Source organism: Argentina silus (assembly GCF_951799395.1).
Source record: "Argentina silus genome assembly, chromosome: 3".
Classification (NCBI taxonomy): Eukaryota; Metazoa; Chordata; class Actinopteri; order Argentiniformes; family Argentinidae; genus Argentina; species Argentina silus.
The window spans coordinates 14225207-14243865 of NC_139657.1; the positions used below are offsets into that span (position 1 = coordinate 14225207).

Sequence of the window (18659 nt, forward strand, 5' to 3'; positions counted from 1 at the left end):
CCCCATCCTCCACCCCACAGGGGGCACCCACAGGGTGTCACCTCTGTGTAGGCGGAGAGGCACTGTTAAGTGTGTTGATGTAAAGACCAGGTACCCGATGATTAATTACCTTCCAGAAACAGAGGGCACTCAGAGGATAAAACAGTCATGTCCAGGTGAACAGCAACTGTAGCACTGCTGGGAAACATGACAGGTACTGTACAGTAGCCAGAGGCTACAGAGGAGGGATCCACTAAATGCTCATTATTTGGGGTAATGCTGATTAATCCCAACATACTGTATCAGTCTGTGATGTGCCACATGAGGTTTTTTAACAGCTACTGTACAGTATCTTCAAACAGCTTTGTAAAATATATAAACTTGCACTAAATTAATTCCTTGATCTTGGGTGTTTGTTACAGAATTGAACTGGGGCTTACTGTGTGCCTTCCTTGTGTTGTGGCCAATCACACCATTTTAACTCAGAGTTGACTCCAACCGCACTCCTGAATGAATGAGTGGGTGGGCCCCGACGTCAATGTGGTGGGACCACTACAGATCCCACCCAGCGATGGATTCCCACTCTCCGAGGGCACCCACTTCTTTGGTAAGCAACCTTCTCCACCTCAGGAGTGAGTGACCACCTCTGACACACATGACTGTCTATCTCCAAGGAGATAGCACTCACTCCCCCCCCCCCCACACACACACACACACTCACTCAGTAGCACCCAGTCACACTGTCCAGATGTAAAAGTGACTTTACACATTACCAGCCAACTACCTGTAATGATGCACAGAAATGTGACTGGCTAGTTAATGAGTAACCATGACAACCTTTGGTCCTCTTGGCACTCCTCAAGCAAGCACCAAGGTGCTCTGTAATAGAACTACGGTTCTGGTGATTTTATGGAAAGTTTCTTTTTCTCGAGAGAATAGAGGGAGATGTTTAGGTAGAGGTAAAGGTGAAGGTAGAGCCACAGAGGGGAACTGTTGTGGTAGGAGATAGGTGGCTTTCCCCTGGGTGTGCTGGGTCACACTGAGATGGTAATGGTCCAGAACAATTCTTCAGGAGGTCAGTATCTCACGCCTATCTTGTTGCATCAGCTGGGGTTATTGTTTTTGCTCACATGCACATCAGATGAGTGGCTGAATCAAACACTGTAGAAGTACTTTATAGATTAGGTTTTATGTTCAGTATTTGTATTTTGTACATTGTTTATGATATGAAATATGAATATGGTATGAAATAAATCTTGTTACAATGCTAGCTGATGTTGAGTCCTATTGGGTTCTACAGTGTATGGAGAGCATTGATATAAAGGTTCATGATATTTGTTCACTGTCTATGGCCACAGCATATTATATATCTCTGCTAAATAGCTGTTTAGCTTAAGTCTTACTGCCATTCTACTGTGACAGTGTTCTGTGATAGTGTGTGGTTAATCATTGATGGGTTTATATCTGGCTGTGTAGATACGATCCACTGTTATGTTAAAGTTTAAGTGGTTAGATTAAGTCACTATACTACCATACTAACAGCTTCTGCTGGGAAGTAGTTGTTGCACCATCAATACCTTAAAAAAGCTGTCATTGTTGATATTGCAACTTGCATAGTTAAACAACGCAAGCTTGGGGTTTTATAGAAAAACATTCAAAATGTCAATTTTACACATGCTCCTTATCAGTGATTCAATTTCATCTGTTTCCCATCCCCTTTATCTTCTCCTCAGATATTCTGGCAGAGCAAGGAAGCCCGCTGCTTCAGGACCAGGAGGTCTTACCCTTCACCAGCTATCCCAGCATGCAGTACCCCTCAGTGGAGCACAACATGTCCTCCCCACCATACTACTCCAGTCAGAACTACTACCCCCATTACGGCGGTGAGGAGTGGTACTCACCCACAGGGATGTATGAACTGAGGAAAGGACCCCTGGAGGGCAGCTACGATGCAGAAATGGAGGAGGCGTCCGCTGTAGTGCCTGCAGTATGCAAGCGGACCAGGCACGCGTCACACACTGGAAGGGTCAAAGGGGAGGAACTGTGTGTAGTTTGTGGGGACAAAGCCTCTGGGTACCACTATAATGCTCTCACCTGTGAGGGATGTAAAGGTAAGAGTTGTGGTTAAATGTTACATCTCTATTATTGTTGTAGACATTCAAGTGATATGAACTACAGATCTATAGACTTTTACAATTGTAGATCCTGAAAGGGAGCATCTACGAACATCTTTGACATTTGAGAAACCACTTTGAGGGCTCACATCCAAAGGGCTGTGCAGATCAACTCTGGTGAGGTGCAGTACCTGTAGCTACATCTGTGGATTAAAATGTTGTTAGCAATGAACACTTCAAGCTCTAAAATTCATTTGAGTAGTAATTGGCTTAATTAGGCCTGAGGCTGGCTGGCTTGGCGAGAGTGCTCCACATGGGGAAATTCAATTGTGATGAGGAGGAAGTGTAGAGAGAGTGTGATGCCAAAAGTGACTCATATGTTTTCAGAATGATGTTTTGGACTGCCATTGCTCCTCTAGGGAATTAGACATTAGAGGGACTAGCTAATCATTAGTTAATCATTAGCTGGCGATGTGCATCTGAGGGGAAGGGAGGTTGTGATCAGTGGTTGAAAGGTTCAATTTAAGGAGCTATTGCCAGAACAGTACCTTTAAAATAACTGTTAGATGTCACAAATGACAGTGACAAATTCTTCTAGTACATTTGTCAGTACAGTTTCTAGATAACATTGTATTTGATGGAACAGCCGAATAGAATATATATATTTTTTTTTTTAAATGTTGTACTGGTATGATAAATATTCAGTGGTTGGTAAATAAGATATCTTGTCACAAAATGTACAGTAGATATCAACTGCTAACACAAACAGTCTCTGGACTTTGAAGCTCTGCCAAGAGTGAGAATGACTTTACAATTCCTCTGCATGTAAAATTGATGAGCTTAGTGACACCTAACATGACAACTACCTTTTAAAAACCCCTCCCTTCCTTTTCATGACAACATAGTTTGATTCGACAGTATTTCTTGCGCAGGGAAGGCTGCTGGAGGCAGAAATCGGAGGACGGGCTCATTGTAATGCATGGAATGGAATATGGAATGGTATCAAACACGCAAGTTTGATATCATTCCTCATTCCATTCCATACATTAAAATGAGCCTGTCCTCCGATTTCTGCCTCCACCAGACTGGTAACCCTTGGTCTTACGAAACCTCTGGTGAATGGGTATGAGTGTAATTCCACCCTGTTAGGTTGGACAATGCCAGGAAAGAGGTCGCTGGGCTGTCCTACCTCGTCTGACTGTAGGTTTGGGGTTAGTCCGTCCCTTGTACCCCCTTCAGATTGGGTTCCCTCTCAGCTTTCTGCTGTATAATGGCGGAGGGAACCGGAGCTAAGCAAATTTAATGTGTGTCATTGTGCTCATCACCCTGTGCTAGAATGTCCAATGACTTGTTTCAGAGCTATCTTGTGTGTGTGTGTGCGTGTGCGTGTGTATACCCACTGTCTGGAACCAGTCCAGTAGAGCCCAGGGGGGTCTCTGTGTTACATTGTTAGGACATTGTGTTACATTGTGTCCATTCTAAAGTTAATGTTTCTTATCATCCTCAGGCTTTTCACAGTTGGGATTATTCTGTAATGAGAGTGACTAGGATTAGCAGGCCATATAAGAGAGGGTCATCTATGGGTGACCATATGTCACTGTCAAGTTTTGTCGTTAGGACAAGATTTCTGATTCATCATATAATATCTACTCGTATTATAGGCAGCTCTACCAGATTGTGGTGTTATTTGCTTTATGCAGAACGCTGCATAGATTTTCATGATATGATAACAAAAGTAAGTTGCAGGCTGATGATGACACTGTCTTGTTTTGACCACTGCCCTCAGGCTTCTTCAGACGGAGCATCACCAAGAACGCTGAGTACAAATGCAAGAGTGGAGGGAACTGCGAGATGGACATGTACATGCGCAGGAAGTGCCAAGAGTGCCGCCTCCGGAAGTGCAAGGAGATGGGCATGCTGGCAGAGTGTGAGTAACAGCTGTTGGCACTGATCCAGGGTGCCCAGGAGACTATTAAACTACAAGTAGACTATAAAGTACTGACTTTATGAACTATAGAGGAGGAAAGGAGAGACGAGGGAATATCTGGGAATGCTTAACAATTGCTGGGAGAGTTTATTTAAATTCTCCCTAAAACAAATGTTCATGTTCATGACTTTTATACACACTAGGAGAACCCCTTTGTCATTTTCTTTTGAGGAAGTCATGTTATCTTTGCTTCAGAATACATGTAGTTACAGATGCATCAAATAACAAAAAGGTATGAAAATATCCTATTGCTTCAATTACAATTTTTTTTAATATATATATATGTAACAGAATATCCTGTCAGCTCAGGAAATGAATTTGGAGATAACACCATCTCTTTAATACTACCATGTGCATGTATTACTTCAGAGGAAGCATTATAGGTTTTGTTAACCCATGGTCCTTTCACAATGCAGGTACGATCCACAAAATATGTGATATTGTCTGCCTTTAGCGTATTCATAGACAAATACTTTCTTTTAAGTCAGCTGGGGCATTGGTAGGCTCATTCAATGCTTGATGCTGGGAGTTCTTTAATTATATTGCATTTTATTTTATGGTAATCTATCATAAATTTATGTTGAAACAATATAGATTCAGCAAGGTTGAAACAGCATTCAGAGTATTTGATTCAGATTGCTATACTGTATATCTGGCTCTGAGTCTGAGCCCTCTGATCATCTCCCCGAGACTGAATGATATCATACTTTACTTCACTGACATGCATGAAAGGTCGTGCCAGTTCACAGCAGAGAGCCCTCATTATGGATTCTGACACGGACGCTCTGAATTCCGCTGAGGGACAGTATGTTGTGCCTCTTACAATAGAAAGGTCTCGCCATTGTTGCTAGTACAGGAAATACTGTGGAAAGACTGACGGGATGAAGGAGGAAGAAGGCCGCTACTTATGCTAGGAAATACAGCCATTGACATTTTTTCACAGACAGATGTGAAACTTGATTAAAGATAGGGTCACAATGAAGTGTATTTATCCCTCCTCCTGGGTTGGTCCAGCCATTGAGGAAACCTAATTAGTGGGTCTATTTGAAGCTGTCAGACGAGAAGTGCAGGAGGACTGAGTGGGCTCGTGTTGCTCATAAATAGTGCAGGGAAGTTGTGATGAATATTGCAGGTAGCAGGCATTCATGGCCCTGCCGGTTGGCACTACAGATCTCCCTCACTGACTCCCAAGGCTATATGTACTGCTGCTTAGACAGGGCTGGACTGCTCTCAAAGCCTTGCCTTGCCCAAAGTCTCCTTTGGTCTCTGTCAAAAAAGCAGGGGTTCTGACAGGTCTCCATTCCAAAGAGAAGCTGACCGTGTAGTTTTCCTTGGTTTGTCTTTTTCATGATCCACAGAGGTGTTGGATAGTATGATTTTACTCAAAGAGAAAACATTCACTTACATTCAGTTACTTTAAGAAACAGGGCATTGCATGATTTAGCAATCATTTTAGTTGATTTGATACATTGCTTTCAACAGGTATGCATTGACATCTATAACTAAACTGCTATGGTTACTGCCATTATGAACTCCCTGATTATGTGGACATCTTATCTGCACAAAGCTAGCCTCTATCCCTCAGTGAGAATCATTGTTCAAAACGTTCCCAAATCCAAGAATCATGGCCATAATATGCTATTTGTAGAAAAGAATACCTGCAGTGTTGGACATCAGGGCTGGCTACACTCTCAAAGAGCTCATCACTGTTGAACATGCAACAGTGAAACTCTCCTTCAACACATTGTCTTTGAACCCTTCATCACTGCTTCCAGGTCTGCTGACAGAGATCCAGTGTAAGTCTAAAAGGCTGAGGAAAAACACCAAAGCCTCCCCGGGAGAGTCCACTGGGGATGAAACAGAGGGGGGAGAGAATGGAGACACCAAGCAGGTCACCTCCACCACCAAACTTTCAAAGGCAAGTACTCTTACAGTATGTTCTCCAAAAATAGAGAAAAGTCAGTGAAGCTAAATAAGAGCTGGAATATAAGTTTAAATCTTTGTAGTTCAGGGAAAGTTGTTTATGAAGCCTATTGTTACTCAACAATATCATTAGCACTGGATATGGAGATAACATGTTACTAATCAATGTGATGATTGAGGTAATTGTTCTTCAAATTCCATTGTCCTTGACCTTCATAAGCCCCACATTAAAGGAAATGTTCTCTCTATGAATATTTAAACATTTCTAACATTTCTAAAGTTCTGTCTAGGTCACCAAGAGATAGTATTACTTCCAGGAAGGGCTACCACTTTACAATGTACAGTATAACTCTCGTGTATCTAACAGAGACTAAAGCTGATTTCTATTGGTTTCCATCCAGGAGAAGGTACAGCTCAGTCAAGACCAGCAGGCTATACTGAGCTTCATCGTAGATGCTTACAACAAACATAGAATCCCTCAAGACATGGCCAAAAAACTGGTATGCTGTTATCTCTCCTTTTCTATCTAATTCCACAGTGTATTTTCTAAATCCGTCACTAGAGTTACCAAACAACAATAGAAACATTCAAATACATCATAATACAAAGTTCCTGGAAGATATTCAAATGAAAGGAGACATGTCCCTGGTGATGAAACACTAGCTTACAGTCCACCACACATGCTCTCAGTTCCAGTAAGAAGCAGCATGTCCTCTCTCACAGTGTCTCTCACAGTGTCAGTGGAAGTGATGTAACCTTCCTTATCAGCTAGCAGTGTCATATAACTTCACTCACACAGAGATGTTTTCTTCTTGTTTGTGTGCTTGTGTTGTCTCTCCAGCTACAAGAACAGTTCAACGCCGAAGAAAACTTCCTCCTGTTGACAGAAATGGCCACAAGTCACGTTCAAGTGCTGGTGGAGTTTACCAAAAACATTCCAGGTCTGGACTTCCATTAGAATACACTATCTTCTACATTTGAGCAAGTAGAACATCATACACCCATTGATCAAAGAACACTGATTATTAGGCAATATCTAGCCAATAATATTGCCTCACTGTACTTTTGTGCCTATATACTGTACTCTTATAGTCTAATGGAGTCACTGATATTATGACAGCAGTGAGAGTACTATGATAGCAAATAGGACTGGGGACATATGTCCTCCATATCTAAGCTCTTTTCAGATGGTGAGACATACTGTATAATAAATGTGGTGGTGTGTCTGGCAGGCTTCCAGGTACTTGACCATGAGGATCAGATAGCTCTGCTGAAAGGCTCGGCCGTGGAGGCCATGTTCCTCCGCTCAGCACAGGTCTTCACCCGGAAACTGCCCCATGGACACACAGAGGTGCTGGAGGACAGGATACGCAAGAGTGGTAAGATCATGAAAAAAGTTCTCGAAAACTGAACTTTACTATTCAAAATGCACACTTGGATATTACAATACTGATGACATCAACAATTCTACATCCTCACTGATTTAGTCTGTCCTCCGATGGCCCCTAGCCCTCTCATCCACTAGTGAACACACTACACACACCTCCCAGAGCTGTACTGTATCAGATCCGTCTGCAGGCAGTCAGGCAGGTCTATGATGAATAATGTATGTGGCTGCTCTGTATGAGAAGGCTGGGGGACATGTGCTGACCTGCTGATCTCAGGCCAGGTGTGTGTTACCCGTGTAAATGGACCCATGCAGTCCCCCGCTGGATACGGTTTCATTCCATTCTGAGCGTTCCTGGGCACACTGCCAGGCTGGGTGGTGAAGCTGAAGGAGGGATGCCTTGTACCACACTAACAGAAAGGGGGCTACCCCCTTGATCTATAGTTCAAACTTCAGAGGTGTGTGTGTGTGTGTGTGTGTGTGTGTGTGTGTGTGTGTGTGTGTGTGTGTGGTATAGGATGGCAATGTGGTGTTGTGGTTTTATGCAAGGGTATGGAGATGCAGATCATAAGTGGAAAGAGTGCACAGAAAACATGAGGAGCTAGCTTTGATGTTGTCTAACGTATTTGCTTTATGCTGTGGGAACTTATGGATCTTCTGAATATTGAAGAGGGTTTAAAGGTACTCAAACATATGTGTAAGACGATCGCAACGTTTTTGTCTTTTGTCAAATTAGCATTATTCTAATACTATTTGTTGATCTTATTTAGGCATCTTAATTTATGGTTCTATCACTTTTACATTTTTGCAGCAGTCTGGCTGTCTTGATATCCAAAGTTTACCGCATTGCTGTCATACGCTGTAATATCTGAGCTGTCATTTTGACATCCCTGCTTGGACAGATGAATGCAGAGTGGCAGAGATGGATGCTATGTGTGCGTCACTGCATCCCCTGGTGCAGGTCCAGAGTGAATGGACGGGTTCAGAGATATTCACGCTAAAGGCCAGTCTGAGGGAAAAGAGAAAGATGCTGTCTAGAGAGGCCATTGTTCTTTATCTAAACATCAAGGGTGCTATTGTCCCCCTCTCTCCCTCTGTGCGCTCTTGGCATTTGTGAAGCCTTGCTGCTCTATGATGTGTCTGAGTGGACAGGCTCTTCTTTTGGTGGTTTTGATGGTACAGTAGCAGGGCTGGCGGTGGGGTTACCCTGCTCACAGTAAAAGGTGCATACTGAAACCTTGGGAGGTCTTCTTGCAGTCTGCCAAAGTTTTTGCAGTTTGCCAATGGTATCCTCCCATTCATCATTCAATGCCACCATTTGGTTAGTCTCAGAGGGACTGTACAAATGTGTGAATCTGAGTTTCTGTTTCTGCACGTACATATCTGGATTATATCTGATGATCTACAGTATACGCACATAGCAGATCTATGTGTAGGCCTTTGGGGTTTGCCAGTTTGAAACAAAAGGACACTTATTGATTATCATTGATTATTTTATTTTCTAAACGTTAAAACATGATTATTGTTGATGTTATGGTATTGGATTACTGACAGGTACTACAGAACAGTATTCCGACTTCAATGCTTCATATCTATTGCCCTAATCGATTTATGGACAATACTGCCATCCAATGGTTATAAAAGGAAACATTTTGTATATGGAACAAGCACTCCACATTCCCTGCTCCCCAGCTCTAGAGTCAGCAGGCTTCCCTTAGATTCTACACCATTTCATACTGAACTGACAAATGTTCAAGGAACACCTAATGACTACTGCATGAGATATCTATGGGCCAATGGGTGTAGTCTAAACCCTTGATCAAGTGGTATCAAGTGTCTTGATGTAATGTCAAGGAAATAGTTTACTGTAAATTAATAACTACTCAGCCAATGCTGTATTTAGATTGTGTGTGTGTGTGTGTGTGTGTGTGTGTGTGTGTGTGTGTGTGTGTGTGTGTGTGTGTGTGTGTGTGTGTGTGTGTGTGTGTGTGTGTGTGTGTGTGTGTGCCGTGTGTGTTTTTGTTTGATAGGCATATCAGAGGAATTCATTACACCCATGTTTAACTTCTACAAGAGCATCGGGGAGCTCCAGATGATGCAGGAAGAACACGCTCTCCTTACCGCCATAACCATCCTTTCACCAGGTGAGCTACAGTGCTGCAGGTTTGATCTCATAGAGGAGAGTAACTGCTACTGAAGCCTTTTTTTAACCCAAAATGTAGGTTTTTGTGGGGGTTTATTTTTTAAAGACCAACTTTCGTTATTGATTGCTGACCGTCTTGTCACTGTCACCTTTTTGTTACCCCTGCCGGCAAACCAAAGTTCCCTCTGGGATAATAAAGTTTTACAGATTTTCTCCAAACAGTATTTCAAAACAGCTAACATGTTCCGCTAAACCGTTAACACGTTGGCCAAAACACCACATTTATTTTGCAAAATGCAAAAGAACTGTGGTAACTCTCAAAACTTAGAATACATGTCACTGTATCCTTTGTCATCTAATGAAAAGTTCAATCCACCATTTATTTCATAATGACTCACTAAATAGTAACTATAGCCATCATTGTAGGTTGGACAGTTTTAAACAAAGGTGAAAAACAGTAAGAATTTCACTCAGCAGAAAAACGTACTATATAGTTTATGGTAGTACAGTGTCTGTTACAGATGATATGATTGCTTACTATAAATATAAATCAAATTGATCTTAAATATTCTGAATCAAGCAGGTAGTTACAACAACAAAAATGACATTACTGTAGAACACAAAAAGTGCCAACATAGACATTTGCAGTAATCTATTCTCTCCTGTCTGCCAGGCCACATGTTATGTTTCTGATGACCTATTTAATGTGATTACAGACTGATTGTTAGTTGAGCTGTTGAACTATGAGAGTTTAAATGTTTGGAGCAGAGATTCACAATAATCTGAGAAATAGCTGTATGCTGTATGGAAATAATTCAGTTGTTTGTCAACACTTACTCAATATACAGTATGTTTGTGTTTTATGTAGAGAGTTGTGTTAACTGTTTTGCAAAAAGGTGCTTAACATTTGCATTTTGTGTGAAAGCAATGTTGTGTTATTATGTTATTGTTATGTATGTATGTATGTTATTGCTGTGGGCATGTTAACATCAGTTTCATAGAAATGGTGTAAGCAATCGCGAAAAACTGAAGTGAACTGAGCCAGGTGTAACACAACTCAATAAGTCTTTATTCTACAGATCGATTTCAGCTAATTACATGGTATATAATAAGGACTTACAGTAATTATGGTAATTAGGATACCGTAAGGTAGCCAGCAAGATTATGGACTTATCTCATCATGTTTTCTGCAGCTCCATATCAATAGAATGCGATAACACCCCTAGGCGCCCCAATTTGATTCCGCTAAAGAGCACTGGATGAGGAGCGGCAAGAGTGAGCCTCCATCGTACACCAATCAATACTCAGGGAATTACACCAATAATTAACCTTCTGAATATTGGCTGCTCAATAGTAAACCAATAAGTTAGGTAGCACTAGCCCACTGTCCTGTTTGCGTCTGTTCAGAATTACTTTCCGTACTCTAGAAGTCTTGCCTCCCCAAATAAATTCTGAAATCATCTTATCCAACACAATAAAAAAATATTGTAGTGTTGCAGGTCTGCTTTAATTTTACTGATCAAATTTGTAAAGTTATTTTTGTGAAGTGATGGAAGAGAATGTGAAATGTTTACACCTAAATAACGAAAGCTAGTGGGAGATAAACGAAATGGTGTGGTGGAAGTCTAGGATTTACCACTCCGTACTTTAGCTCTTCGGAGGTAAGAATCAAGAAACAAATCCTGAGTAGCCACAATGTCTGAGTCCGGTATTTATTGCTTGCAAACAAGAGACAAGAGCGTAACAGCAGCCCAGCGTAGATCCGGGGGTCAGTTCAGCGCAAGTCTAAAGAGACAATGATCAGGTTTGTCTTTTATACAGTTTGAACATAATGGGAGTCGCCGCCAAATCTATCGGCTGATGGGCTTGTGCTTACGTGAGAAAGGGCGGGAGAGAATGAACAAATGGGGAGACTCTCTCCCTGATCAGTCAATGCTTTCTTACTGATTAATCGGCATTCAACATTTCACACCTATCGGCAGGATGCGCCTGTCCCCCCATTATCTTTCTCTCTCACCACTCCCCTCGAAACCACCGCTGTTCATATGGTGAATCATACAGTGCTTCTCAGAACAATGGCCTTAGAGGTGTCAACATTTCACACCTATCGGCAGGATGCGCCTGTCCCCCCATTATCTTTCTCTCTCACCACTCCCCTCGAAACCACCGCTGTTCATATGGTGAATCATACAGTGCTTCTCAGAAAAATGGCCTTAGAGGTGTGGCAAGAGAAAATGTAATCACAACACAAATTGTATCAGTCATATGAAAGTGTATAACCTGAAAATAGTTATATGAATGTATTTTCCATAACAATGGCAGTTATTCCTGAAGAGATTTGTTTAGCTGCCGTGTTAATAGGAAAACATTTGTTTTTAAGAATATTCAATTTATAGCCTGAAAAGGACCCAAAGGTGTTCATAATGTGCAAAATGTCACCAGCACAGTTAACTGGGTTCAAGACATAAAGCAAAAGATCATCTGCAAAAAGTGACACAGGTGTTCTACACCTGCCCTGCGACTACCAGTAAACAAAGGGGAAGACTGAAGAGCTATGGTGAGGGGTTCTATCGCTAACGCAAAAAGTAGAGGCGAGGTTGGGCACCCCTGACAGGTGCCTCTGGTGAGAGAGAAATAGTGAGTGCTGAGAATTTGTGTTAACATTTGCAGTGGAGGCAGAGTAGAGAAGATGGAAGTGAACTTTAACCCAAAACCCAATTTTCTTAAAGTGGCAAATAAATAATTCCACTCCACCCGATCAAAGGCCTTCTCTGCATCTAGGGACACCACCATTTCAGGAGCCTGTGAGGTCGAAGGGGAAAGAATAATGTTCAGTAGTCTGCGTATATTAGAAGACAATTGACGTCCCCTGATGAAAAAATGAAAAATCCTTTGTGACCGGGTGGAGGAAATGCCAAGTATCAACACAACCTACTTGGTTCATAAATGCAGCAAGAGCCCTAGACATTGTCGATGGTGTGTGATGACAGCAATCAAGCTTTGGGTCAATGACACAGTTAAGATCCCCCCAAAGATGATGTTATGGATATCAAGGTTGGGAAGGCACAAAAAAGTTAAGTCATGAAGCTGGGATTATCCGAGTTAGGTGCATAAACATTAATCAGCACAACCGTAGTTTGAAAAAGAGTGCCTCTCACTACCGTACAGCGCCCTCCAGGATCAGATATAGTCTGAGGTGGCAAGAATTTAATTAGTTAATCAATATGGCTGTGCCTCTGACTTTACTGTTAAAACTTTAATGAAAAATCTGACCCACCCAACACTTTCGTAATCTAGTTTGATCAATCATTCACAGATGTGTTTCCTGGTGAAGTTCGGCCCTTCAGACATTCCAAGAAACAAATCTAATGGAAGGGCCTGTTCTCCCACTTTGGTTTACAGTTGGATTAGTTTTCATTCATTGATCATGAAGGGGAAAAAAGGAAGAAAGAAGGTGAAACGTAAAATATATTTAAAAAGTGGTACAGTAAGAGTACGAGTGAAGAATAGAGGAGAGAATGAAAATGGAGCAAGAATACAGATGAACCTGTCTGAAGCCAACAAATAACCAACAAACCACAAATAAAAACAATTGATTGATTAAAGACCAATAAAATAAAAAAAATAATAAAAAATATCAAATCTCAAACTCGACATTTTTGAGAAGGCGAGTAGCAGGAACAGTATCATACACAGCATTCGATTACCTAAGCGGTAGGGCCTATTCCAACTCGTTGAATGAAATAGACGACGCTATGAGGGGAAAAAAACTGAGCATCAAACTGCTAGGCGGGACCAAACACACTTTCTTAATCAGAGGACATTTAGCAGTCGAACAATGTTAAACGCATGTCAGGCAAAAAAATGTGTAGCACCAGGGTTGAAATTGTCTATGAGAAGAAAACAAACATGCCGAAACACATGCCTGTCGATTCCCCTGTTTTAAAAGAAAACGCTATATAGCTCACGTTTGCAAGGAGGAGAAAAAAAAAGAAGTAAAAGCAGTGATAAAAATGTATTAAACAGCCATTACGAACCAGCCGTCCGGGTCCATAGATCAGGTAATCCACAACATTGTTCTCATAAACTCCAACAAGAAAACTGATTATCCATCAGTAGCCTACTCTGTTTGTAGACGTATTTGGGCAGGCGGGTAGGGTAGGAGAGCCCAGACCGAATTCCCTTTTTATAAAGGCAGGACTTGATGTCATTGAAAGCAGCTCGCTTCTTTGCAAAGAAATCCTCTAAAACTTAATTGAGTGGCCCTGATAAGCAACATTCTAGTTCTCCTTGGCCCTCTGCAGAACGCGTTCCTTCTCAATGTAACAATGACATCTGACTATGCTCTCCCAGTCGGGGCCTCAGTCTCAGGCCGAGGTGAGCACGGTCCAACTCCAGGGCCTCTGGAAGCAAATCCTCGCCCACCACCTTCTGGTAAAGGCCCCCCATGAACTGCCTTGGGTCTCTTACCTCCAATTCCTCGGGCAAGCCAACCACTTGTATATTCTGACGCCTAGAACGAGACACGAGGTCCTTGACTGCCGCCCGACCCGTTCATTCTCCTCGTTCACAGCCTTGGTCTGCAGCGAGGATACCGCGTTTTCCAGCATGGAAATCCTGTCGCCGTGATCCGTCAGGGTGGCTTTCATGTCACGGAGAGTAGCTGTATGCGTTGCCACAGTAGACCTAATGGCATCCAGCGATGTCAAGAGTGGAGCTCTAGATTTCACCAGTTCTTTAACCAGCACATCAATTGTTATAGGAACAGTTAAGCCACCAGAATTACTCCCTGCTGAACTCCGTTGGTCGCCATATTGGGTTCGTGTTCTTGTCGGGAATCTGCAGATTGTTGCGTTTGATTTCTTCCGCCGGAGCGTGTGGGCTTGTTGCTCATATTTACAGTTTCAACCCCTGTGAACTAAAGAACGTCAGCTCTTATTTGAACCCTATCAAAGACATGCACTGTTCCTTGATTCAATTAGTAATTGGCACAGATCGGGGAGGCGAACGGTCATTCGATGTTTTAGGCTTACAGAACCAAGTAATCTACAATTACTTTGTTCTTTTAATTAATTAAAATATACACTAGGCCTGCTTCCACATATTTATAGAGGATAAAATAGGTCGTATGAGGTATTATCCCCGATAGGCGACAACTGCTGCCCATTATGATCAAATAAGTGTCTATTTTCACCTATGTGAAATCAGAAAAAAATAAATAATAATAATAATGAAAGATTTTTTCCCCTAGTGTTGACCAAGATTTGAATCACTTATTAAACACATTTGACCTGCCTAATTGCAGTGTTACCATACAGGTGCATGATGTAAAGTGACCCAATTCTCAAACATGAATTTTAATCTATTTGATATGGAATTGTATCCTGTAGTCCTGATACATGCGTATTATGCACTCTGGACCCTGATTAGTGTTATATACTAAAGCTGTTGTCCTGTGCAGACCGGCCATATGTGAAGGACCAGCAGGCAGTGGAGAAACTTCAGGAGCCTATGTTGGAGGTGCTGCGAAAGTTCTGTGCCCTGCAGCACCCACAGGAGCCACAGCACTTTGCCCGTCTGCTAGGTCGTCTAACCGAGCTGCGGACTCTCAACCACCACCACGCCGAGATGCTTACGTCCTGGCGCATGAGCGACCACAAGTTTACCCCCCTCCTCTGTGAGATCTGGGACGTGCAGTGACATATACAGGAGGAGCAGGAAAGGCAGGATGGAGGCCAGAGAGGGCAAGGAGGTCAAACAAACATTTCAACCTGAGTGACTCCTCCATTTCAGAAGCTCTAATTGTGACTCAATAGGATGAAACACCACTTTCACATATTGTGAATGAAATATCATTAAATGTATGGCATCTGTATTACTTCTGTGACTGTACGTTTAAATGTACAGACAAAAAGAAAGTGAAGCTTTGAGACAATATCAAGAAAACTCTCCCAAAGATTATGGATTTATCTCATCCTGTGTTTGCTGCACTTTACCGCAGCACTTGGATTGCGATGACACCTCTACTGTTGAACAATATTTTAATCACTCATTAAACATCTTTGATTAATACTCTGTTTACTACTGTTACAGTATTGTTCTCCAATCACGTTGGTGTTCATAATAGTTGCGTGTATGTAGTCAACCTGTTTGTTCTGGCTGAAATAGTTATCATCACACTTTTGGGAAAAGACATGCACCCGACTGAAGCTGAGGTGCAGGAGATGAAGAGCAATACAACACACACACCCAGGATGAAAGCAGAATTTATATTAAACCTGGATGGTGAGGAGCATAGCCTATCAGAGGCAGAGGATTGCCATGACAAAATCCTGATGTAAGGGCTGCAGCAGGGTAGCCTATTAAAATTGATTTTAACAACACTAAAACATTACAATCCATGGTATCCGGTATCACTTGCGCCCTACCTATGACCCTGTCAAAGTCCTTCCGATATGTATTACATAGCACGCTAGGGGCAAGGGGAAAACAGGGAATACCATTGCCGTGTTCCTTGTTCCTTGTTCTTTCACTGTATCACAGCTATTGAGATCTGACAATGTGATTACGTTTTTAGCAAAACAATTTTTTAGGGGTTTTCCCTAAACGATAACCCATTTCCAGGTAAAGGCATGAGTAGGTCTGTCCCTGAATTACTAACTAAAGGACCGCTGTACCGCTGTTGTATGTGGTCTTCAGGTTTGCTTTTGGTAGACATCTAAAGATAACTATCTCTTAACACCTGTTTTTATGATCACTAGACATAAACCTAACCTGATTTGTATTCTACCTAAACCAGTCATTCCTAATGCTATTTCCTTTTGTACTCATCAGTGTATCACACCTATCGATACATATATTTAGGGATGGGCATTCGACTAAATTGTCTTAGTCGATCATCGGGAGAATTAACGATCGATTTTCGATTAATCATTAATATTTTTATATTAAAATTCACTATTTATAGGCTATATTCAAAATGCAATGAAAATACAAAAACACAGCGTGTTTTCCTCATTGAGATCTTTATTACAAGATGAACAACTCTTGTGGCAGTTAAACCGGATCCGTTCAATTGAAGATACGCGCTGCTGTGTCGTGACGGAATGTGATATGCTGGTTCCAATAAGTTTATCAGTTTTCGAAAACCTTCTCCCTCAACAATACTTAAGGGCAGCATATCCATCTCAATGAACTTGCAGATCCCTTAGGGTAATTTTCTCTGCTCGTTGTGCATCGCAGCTCCTCCGTGCTAACACCGAGTTGATGCTAGGTTGAGGGTCGGATCAACCGCCACTAACCAGGGTCGGATGCGCGTTGTTCAAGTGGTACATCATTTGAGTCGTGGCCGAGTTATACTTATACACAGCTTCGCAGTGTTTGCAGTTAACATAGTCATTTTTTAAAACAAAATGGTCCCACACCACACTTCGCCGTGACCTCTTCATGATTACTTTTGAAATACACGGAAACTCGCAGGTAACTGAGTAGGCCTGTGGCGTTTTTTTCAAATATTGCCCCCGTGTGGTAAAATTAAGCAAAGCCCCAAGAGGCCGCGGGTTTCGCTGATTTTACAACAGGTAAGGGGAGTTGTTTGGCACGACGCGAAGCCTAGTTTCATCGACTAAAAAAATAATGTCATCGACGAAATTCTAATGATCAATTAATCGATCGTCGATTAATCATGCCCATCCCTAATTCCTATCATTTCTAATAAATCATGATCAAGAAAAAGCAAAGAGCGAGGAGACGTTGCAATGATCAATAAATGAATAATGTCACAGATGGGGTTATGACCCATTATCCCTTGTTTACTGGATTGAAAGAAAATGCACTGTATAAGTGCTTTATGGTACACATATTTATTATTGAGAAAACTCATTAAAATGTTCAGTTTAACATTTGAAACATTATTTGTAATGATTGTATTTGGTAATCAGACTGTGTTTTAACCTGTAGCTGTTTCTCAGATATCCATGAAATGCACCAAAATGTATTATTCATAAATTCACTGACTGAGGTCTATTTAATCACTTATTTTTTATTGACAAATAAGTTGGCAAACTCCACAGCAAAACGGTGACTCCCCTTTCTCACTGCAAGTTTCCTCCCATTCAGAGAGGTCATATAAAACGTGCGCTGGCTCCACAGTGCATGCAAATAACAGGACAAATATGGATAGGGAACAGAGAGAACATATTTTCAGGTAACTCAATCATTTTTTATCATGAAATAATTTTCTTTTTTATTCTGCTAAATTAAAGTCATGTAACCTTGGGGATTAATTAAATATACTATTATATTATTATGATTATATGTTTTAGTACACAGAGCCAGAGGATAACACATGAAAGTATAATACAACATTTAGACACGGGTCTGTTCTATTGCTTTTGAAATGACCTTATCTGAATCAATTTATGTGATTTAAAATGTGGGGTAATCATGAGGTGATATAGCTATCACCATCCATAGGGATGTTTTGATGCTGAATTCTCTATGCTGTAGGAAATCCTGGGACACATTTAGAGAGGTCCCTGTCATCCAGGGTGAAGAGAACCCACGGAAACGAGTGAGGTTTCTGAAATGGCTATCCTGCTCTACTGTTGGCCTTCTTGTATTTGTTTTTGCCATACTTAGTAAGGTAAGATTATTTTTTGAGGGAGGATTACATTTTTTCTTGAAAGGTGTTTTTTACTGTTAGAATGTGTGGTAATGCTTTGCTTTATAGTCATATTATATGAACCTAATATTAGACTTAATTCAACTTTTTTAAAAACAGGTACGAGTAACATTGAATCCTAGAGTAACTAATACTGTATGTAATTTTTGGTAATAATTATATAATTATGCTATGTCGTTTTTCTAACCCTAACTATTAGGCAATTAGGAGACTGTAAATAAAGTGTTACTGAATTTGTTAATTCAAAACAATATCTATTCACATTTTTACATAATAAAGAACATGAAAAACCTGTAGGCTACAGGTTTAATTTGTTTCTGTTATTCTGAAAAATTTTCAGTCATCCTTTTTGCTCCTGATAACACTATCAAGTAACGCGACTCAGACAGTCCCAACTGGCCAGAAGCCATGCGCCCTACTGAGTGTCAGCTGTGCAATCATTG

The 18659-nt window shown here is 41.3% G+C and overlaps 1 protein-coding gene across 1 annotated transcript; it reads left to right on the forward strand.

The window, feature by feature from the left end:
• Positions 1-489: 489 nt before the first annotated feature.
• nr1h4 (nuclear receptor subfamily 1, group H, member 4) lies at positions 490-15233 on the forward strand (the record flags this gene model as incomplete). Its single annotated transcript, XM_083666903.1, has 9 exons — positions 490-586; positions 1713-2090; positions 3880-4020; positions 5856-5998; positions 6405-6503; positions 6845-6944; positions 7236-7382; positions 9421-9534; positions 14995-15233. 9 exons carry the CDS (start codon positions 490-492, stop codon positions 15231-15233), a joined length of 1458 nt encoding a protein of 485 aa, XP_083523029.1.
• Between the last annotated feature and the right edge of the window lie 3426 nt (positions 15234-18659).